Source organism: Hibiscus syriacus, unplaced genomic scaffold (assembly GCF_006381635.1).
Source record: "Hibiscus syriacus cultivar Baekdansim isolate YM2019G1 unplaced genomic scaffold, ASM638163v2 tig00110307_pilon, whole genome shotgun sequence".
Lineage (NCBI taxonomy): Eukaryota > Viridiplantae > Streptophyta > Magnoliopsida > Malvales > Malvaceae > Hibiscus > Hibiscus syriacus.
Genome location: NW_024062674.1, coordinates 1,446,599 through 1,454,352, shown reverse-complemented (window position 1 = coordinate 1,454,352; position 7,754 = coordinate 1,446,599). Strand labels below are relative to the sequence as shown.

At 32.4% G+C, this 7,754-nt stretch overlaps 1 protein-coding gene across 1 annotated transcript; it reads left to right on the top strand.

The window, feature by feature from the left end:
* The first annotated feature begins 3,971 nt into the window (after positions 1 to 3,971).
* On the top strand, positions 3,972 to 6,401 carry LOC120116910 (elongation factor 1-alpha-like). The gene is made up of 3 exons (XM_039137291.1): positions 3,972 to 4,112; positions 5,394 to 5,648; positions 5,771 to 6,401. Exon 3 carries the CDS (start codon positions 5,775 to 5,777, stop codon positions 6,189 to 6,191), a length of 417 nt encoding a protein of 138 aa, XP_038993222.1. The 5' UTR covers positions 3,972 to 4,112; positions 5,394 to 5,648; positions 5,771 to 5,774; the 3' UTR covers positions 6,192 to 6,401.
* Positions 6,402 to 7,754: the final 1,353 nt, after the last annotated feature.

Sequence of the window (7,754 nt, the reverse complement as noted above, 5' to 3'; positions counted from 1 at the left end):
TAACTTATGCTTGGAAAATATGGCACAATATGCATTAGCATCATAGCTTGTAATTCATCATCATTTTGATTTATTGACTTCCATTGAATTATATGAAACTAATCACCTATGGATAAATAAATCTCCTTATAACGCCTCAGTAGATCTTATAGAGATCAAAACATCTTGTATACAACAATTGTATGGCCAGCGATATGACTCAAAGAGTATGAAATGGTTAAAAGACCCATAAAACGTATGCAAAAAGCAAAACGTTCGTCTTATATCACCTAATATGTATCCAATACAGGTACCAGTAAAGTATATACTCGAAATCTTACGGTATGACATTATATCTAAAGTGTTCCAAGAGAATTCAATAGTCAATGGATTCATTTTTAAGTCATTTAAAACCTATTTTAGATGCACCAAAATCACAACTGGAAATTATGTGAAAAAGCAAGTATTGTTTTTATATAAATCATATATATATCATGTAGACACGTTTAGTGTGTTGAGTAAATCAATTGAATGAAATAGCCAAAAGGGGGTGAATTAGCAATTAAAAATTTAGAGAGAAGAATTGACTCAAGAATTTTAGAATATTTTTACTTCCTTAATGAAGTCTTCATTCACTACATTAGCTTCCACACTAAAGATTTCAACAAATTCATTAATTTTTTATAATCTTTTAGGACAAAGTATAACCTTACAACCCACTTAAGAATTATACCCAAAAATCTTAACTGTGGAACCCTTCCAAAGAATAAATTACAAATAGAAAACTTTGAAAAACCCTCACAAAGAAACTTTTTTGTACAATTCAAGAACAACAAGAACACTTGGATAAAATAAATACAAAAGGGTACATAAGTATTTTTTTTCAAAGCAATCAAATATGAATACAAGTTGACTTGATTTGACACAAATTGAATGTAATATCTTTCTTTATAATCTATTGTCTTCATATAAGGCTTCAAATCTTACTTTTATACTCCATTCAATTTAGTCATCTGGCTAGTTGTGGGAGTTAATAGAGCCCTTGAGGATGAAATTTCCTACAGTAAATGCTACTCAGATACCTAGAGTATTGGTACTATAGGGCTAAGTATCAATACTTACATGCATTAATTACAAAAATATAGTTGTTGTAAATCTTGAGTATCAGTACTTCTTTTAGTAGTATCAGTACTACTATTAAGAGTGGTTTTATTACTACTGTTAAAAGTAGTATATGTACTCCGAGGAGTATTGATACCATTTTTGCACGTTGGAATTTTTGAGATTTCAAAACCATATGGTAGTATCAGTACTACAATGAGTAGAATCAGTACTACTTAATAATTTTCAAAGCATGATATTTCTTCTACATGAACAGTATCAGTACTTTAACGTTGAAAAATCATTTTAACTTGTTTAAAGTTTGAAATAATTAAAAAATAAAAATTACTTTCAATGTTTGACAAAATCCTTCAAGTATTTTAAGATAAAGATAGAGTTTTGGGACTTTAAACAAATTTACATATTTGAATATTCAAATCTAATATAATCTTAAAAATTATTTAACATTTTTAATATGTCAAAATTATCAAAACATGCTCTAGAATCTCATTTTTTGATATAAAAATTTTCATCAATCTTAAAGTCTTTTGAAAAGACTCCCCTTACTCTAATATTTCTCTCCTTTTTGTTAATTAAAAAAAATATAAGCAATATATATATAAACCGGTAAGATTAAGAGTAAAAAGAGATTAGCCAATGTCAGTAATATCCATAAACGTAATTATGATCATAACATACAATATGTAAAGGCGTCTCGCATAAATATCCAAATAAAATATAAGTCGAAATACCATATATCCATATCTAGATAACATAATCATCATGTAATGTCCCAAAATCAGGTTAGTTGTATCGGGTCGATAATCGGGCAATTTTTGTGATTTTCGATAAAATCAAAATTTTGAATTCTTTTCCATTATTATACTTCATGAATATTCTAAATCTTTTGGCAAATATTGTTATTTCTTCATTTTCTTCCTCACTTTAACCACTCTCTTCTCTGGTATACTTAAGAGCAATTCCAACTTCTTATTCTCCACTTTCTTTTCTTCTTCATCCTTGAGTCTCATCTCATGGGTGAGAAGTGACCTAATGAGCTCATCATGTGTAAGAACTTCTAAGTCTTTAGCTTCTTCAATATTCGTTCTTCTAGGCTCCCAAGACATCGACAAGCTATAGAGAAACTTTCTCACAATTTCTTCATTTGAGTAGAATTTCCCAAAATTTGTTAGCTCATTGATAATGGTAGTGAATCGATCGAACATCACTTTGATATCTTATTCGGGTTTCATTTTGAAATTCTCATAATTTAGTACGAGAATGCCAAACTTTGATTTCTTCACTTGGATTTTACCTTCGTGATTGACTTCTAACTTGTCTGAAATTTCCTTTGCATTTGAACAAGAAGACACTCCACTATATTCATCAGGGTCAAGTGCACAAAAGAGAATGTTCATAGCCTTTGCATTGAGTTTAGCAAGTCTTCGATCTTCATCTATTCATTCCAACTTGCTCTTTAGTACAAGAAGCTCTCCTTGTTAGGGATGGCAACTCAACTCGAATCCGACGGGTTTCGACCCGACCCGACCCAATCGAGTCAGATTTTTTTAAAAAAAATTTGGGTTCGGGTCGGGTTTTTTTTAAATGCACTGTTCGGGTCGGGTTGGGTCGGGTTTAGGGTAAAAAAATCCGACCCGACCCGACCCAAAAAATATATATAATTTTATCTTATATATTTAGGGATAATTACAATAATATCCCTCCATATATAATTTTTTTCAATTAAGTCACTGTTTTCATTGAATTAAATTTTTTTTTTATTTCGGGTCGGGTCGGGTCGGGTCGGGTTTCTAAGTCATATATTCGGGTCGGGTCGGGTCAGGTGAAACATTAATTTTGTCGGGTCGGGTCGGGTCACGGGTGGAGAACCCTTTCTTCTCGGGTCGGGTCGGGTGGCCCAAAAACCCGACCCGACCCGACCCATTGCCATCCCTACTCCTTGTCTCTTTGAAGGAATGGATGACCCATTGATGATGACATTCCAAATCAAATAATCGGTAGCTTGAACAAACATCATCATCTTATTTTTCCAATAGGAGTAGTTGACACCATTGAAATAATGAGGTTTGGAGATAGATTGAGACTCATCAAAAATTCTAGAAGTGGATAGATTGCCCATATATCATAATAAGAGTGAACTCTTCAAAGGATATTCTCAATAGGATATAAAGTCTTCTGATTAGTTAAGCTCTGATATCACTTGTTGAGTCAATCGATCGAATCAAATAACCAATAGGGGTGAATTGATAATTAAAAATTTGATGGAAGCTTTTGTAAGAGATAGAAAATTGACACATGAATTGTAGAGTAGTTCAATTTTATTAATGAAGTCTGCATCCACTGTCTTAGCTTCTACTCTAGGGATTTCAACAAGTTCACTAATTTGTTATAACCTTTTAGGATAAGGGGTAACCTTACAATTCACTTAAAACTTATACCCAAAATCTTAAGTGTACATCCCTTCTCAAAAAGAAATTAAAAATAGAAACTTTGAAAAATCCTCACAAGGAGAATGTTTGCCAATTAAAGAAAAACAAGAACTTATTCCTACCAACAAATTAAGAGGGATTCACGCAACTAAACATATAGGGCAGGCCATATATTCTACTTCCCGTTAATTCACCATACTCTAATAAATTGTTAATTGATTCACCATAAATTTTAATTCCCACGTTAATTCACCATAAATGTCTTGCTAAACTGTCATTAAGGATGAGATTAAAGGTCCGTTTGTTTGGGGGAAAATATCTTACGGAAAATGTTTTTCCCGTTTTCCTACGTTTGGTTCAAGTAAAAGAGGGAAGTCAATGGATTTCATTTTACGATCAACGTAAAAATAGAAGTATTTTCCGTAAAACAACTTACCCTTTGAAAAACGGGAAGTCATTTTCCAGATTTCACACGGTCCTTCACATTTTCCCTTCCCTCTCTCCACACCCAAAATCATTCGCGATCCAGTGGCCTCCTTCTCACCGGTGATTATTGACTCAGGCGGACGGTCATCTTCTCAGGTAAATCTCTCTTTTCATCTTCTCGGTTTTTCTTCTTTGAGATAGATCTGTAAAAATCACCGGCGATTATTGAATGCTTCTTTTAAGCTCTTCTTTATTGAATGCTCCTTTTCGTTCTTTTCGGTTATTCTTCTTTATTGTTTCTTTTTTTCCTTGCAAATGGCTATTGCCTTTGATTCCTTTAAATTGTCATATCCACCTCCAATTGCTACAGTTCCTTTGGGAACAAGAAACAATCTGCCTTTTTCATTTGGTTGGGTAAGAATTTTCTTGCTTTTAGTCGTAAAATCAAGTGTTAGAATGAGTGTTTAACTATTTTGATATGTTTTCTTACAAAAATGAATTATTGGTCAGGCTGTCATTTTTTTTTTTTGCTCAGGACATGCTCTTATAAGTTTGGTGGTGGGGGGTTTAGAAGAAGAAGCAAATAGTGGAAAGTAGAATCTTTTAGTTGTCTGGTGGAATTCTATTAGCCTGAATTCCAAATATGAATTCTTTCTCTTTTAGTTGTGAGTTTGATGCATAAATGATGCACATATAAGTTTTTGTTTCTATTTATTAAAGAGGGTGGTGTTTAATCTTGAAAGGTTGTTTATGTGTTAAAATCTCAAAGCTTAGGGCAGTATCCACATCAGACGAACATTTCAAAGCTAGGTACGTGAACTGCGTCTTGAGTAAAAAGCATTCCATATAGTCACTCAAAAAACCTGCTACATGCATCCATATTCTAAGCTACAGACAGACCTAACAGTACTATGTTGAGCCTGAAAATAGCAGAAAATCTAATGAACATTCATAAGGATGGAAGAATATACCATATCACAATAGCATTTGTTGAACCTGCAGGATTTATTCCAAATCTAAGCTTCTGGTTAAGGAGTGGATACTCAGTCTGTTGATCTGCATTTTAACAAAATTTGTTTAGGTGTAAGGCATTGATATATGTCGATGATATAAAAAGACCATCGACAACAGTATGTAGAGAGTTACAAACAGAGTTCCATTATCATGGTAGTTTGTAAGAGTATGGTAAAAACTAACCTACAAAGAGAGAGCCATCATTAGTTCCTGTAAATAGAAGCAAACATGGTTATACTAGATAAACAGAACCACAAAGTTGATTCTTACGGAAATATAGTTATTATGTATCGCACTCAAATGAGAGAATCCCGATTCATTATGAGCTGAACCTGAGAGAAGAGGATCACTCTCTTTGGTATTACGACTCTCAGAATCTGCTTCAGTTGGATTTTTAACTAAGGGGTTGTTATCATTCCCCAGGGTATTACCATTGATATTGCCCTGTGAAAGTTTGAGACCACCAAGTACTACTGCACTGTGATCGATGCCCCTGGACATCGTGACTTTATCCAGAACATGATTACTGGTACCTCCCAGGCTGACTGTGCTGTTCTCATCATCGACTCAACCACTGGTGGTTTCGAAGCTGGTATCTCTAAGGACGGTCAGACCCGTGAGCATGCTTTGCTTGCGTTCACCCTTGGTGTCAAGCAGATGATTTGCTGCTGCAACAAGGTGAGCTTTAGAACTTATTTGTGTTTATTATTATTATTATTATTATTATTCTATTGATGATCTTTTACGATAATTTTGATGATTTAAGGTGTCTAACTGGTTTTCAATTATTTTTGGTATAGATGGATGCAACAACTCAAAGGATATGCCCCAAAGAATTATCCTGCCAAGGAGGCAGCCAACTTCACCTCACAAATCATTATCATGAACCACCCTAGTCAGATTGGAAATGGATATGCCCCAGTTCTCGACTGTCACACCTCCCACATTGCCATCAAATTTGCTGAATTGTTGACCAAGATTGACAGGCGATCTGGGAAGGAGCTTGAGAAGGAGCCCAAGTTCTTGAAGAACGGTGATGCACAGATTGTGAAGATGGTTCCGACCAACCCTATAGTTGTCGAGACTTTCTCGGAATACCCACCTCTTGGTCGGTTCGCTGTGAGGGACATGCGCCAGACCGTTGCTGTTGGTGTCATCAAGAGCGTCGAGAAGGACCCAACCGATGCCAAGGTCCCCAATTCTGCCGCCAAGAAGAAGTGAGGTTGCATTTGAGCAATAATTGTGACTGCAAGGATAGTTTTCTAAAATCTTCTTTTATTTTTAAAATCTGTCATGTTTTGTTTAAGACCCTGGCTATCGTTGTTGAATCTATCTTTAGTTTGTCTTGCTCAATTTCCATCAAAGCCCATTTCTATTGATGTTTTCATGAGGTGTTTCGCTTGCTTTGCTCATTAACTTGGTAGGCATTCAATCTCTCTTAACTATTTGTTTTTGCAGGTTGTAGTAATATGTTCCACAAAGAACTCAATTAGCTTTGCTCATTGTTTTTTGTTGTTTGAACTCGACCAAATTCCAGTTTCTTAATTAAGGTTTGATGTGTTGTAGCACTAATTATGAATTAGACTTTGTATTATTACAGTTGGAAATTATTGTTGTTTTAATGTGATAAACCCTTTAATTATACATTTTGACACTAATATTATTATTACAATGTTATGTACTGTTGTTTTTAATGTGGTGAACTATTAATTAAACCTACATAATATTTATAAACTTTTATAATATATGTTTAATAAATTATTAATATTATATCAAATAAACCTACATAATATTAATTATAAGTTGAAATTCATTTCTAAAAATACTAATAAGTATCATGAAGATTTTAAACTAAAATAGTGTATTTATAACACAATCAACATAAATTATTAATATTATCTAAAAATTTAGTTTGACGTACTTATAAAAATACAATTTTTTATAAAATATAATTATATAAAAAAATGAACCTTTAATAAAACTAAATTTTGAAAACTACATAATATTAAAAACATAATATGTATCTTTACAATATCGAATATGTATGCTTCTTTATTAAAAACAGATTCTGAAAACTGTTTTCAGAAAAAATAACCAAACAGTGTAAAACATTTTACAATGTACTATCCAAACACTGAAAATATTTTCTGGAAAACATTTTTCAGAAATATAATTCATTTTTCAGATTTCATTTTTTAGAAACTGTTTTTAGTGAAACAAACGGACCCTAAAAGTATTACCTAGGACACAATGCTCATAAATGTCTTGTTGAATTCTCATAAATTCTAATTCTAATTGTCCATAAATTTTCATTATTAGAATTTCATATTGACGTTAAAAAAATGTTATTTCTTTTCAAAATTCAAAAAAAATCCAACTAAAGTTCAAATTCCCAAAATTTTATCAACGGTTACTTTTTTTCTCTTTAAAACTCAACGAGAGGATAAAATTGAAGTAAAATTAACCTACTTTTTTTCTTTCATATTTCAAAATTCATTTGAAAATTATTACTCTCACTTTTCAATTTCTCATCTTTCTTACAAACACAAAGTCACAATTAGTTATCATCAATTGGTGCTTGAATCATATTAAAGATTGTTCTTAAAATTCTAAGTTCATGTTTCCAAATTCTTTTTATTTATATTTATATATTTCTAAATTTTAGATAAAACTATTTTTTTTTGTTTAATAATTTTTGGATATGAAATGTCAAACGTGGATATGCAGATTCTTCATCTTCCTTCTAAGTTCATTCATTGCAGTGCTGCAGATTTGGTATATAAA

Bases quoted from the DNA above. Each gene is read 5' to 3' on its own strand.
- LOC120116910 (XM_039137291.1), top strand. From the start codon at position 5,775: ATGCAACAACTCAAAGGATATGCCCCAAAGAATTATCCTGCCAAGGAG.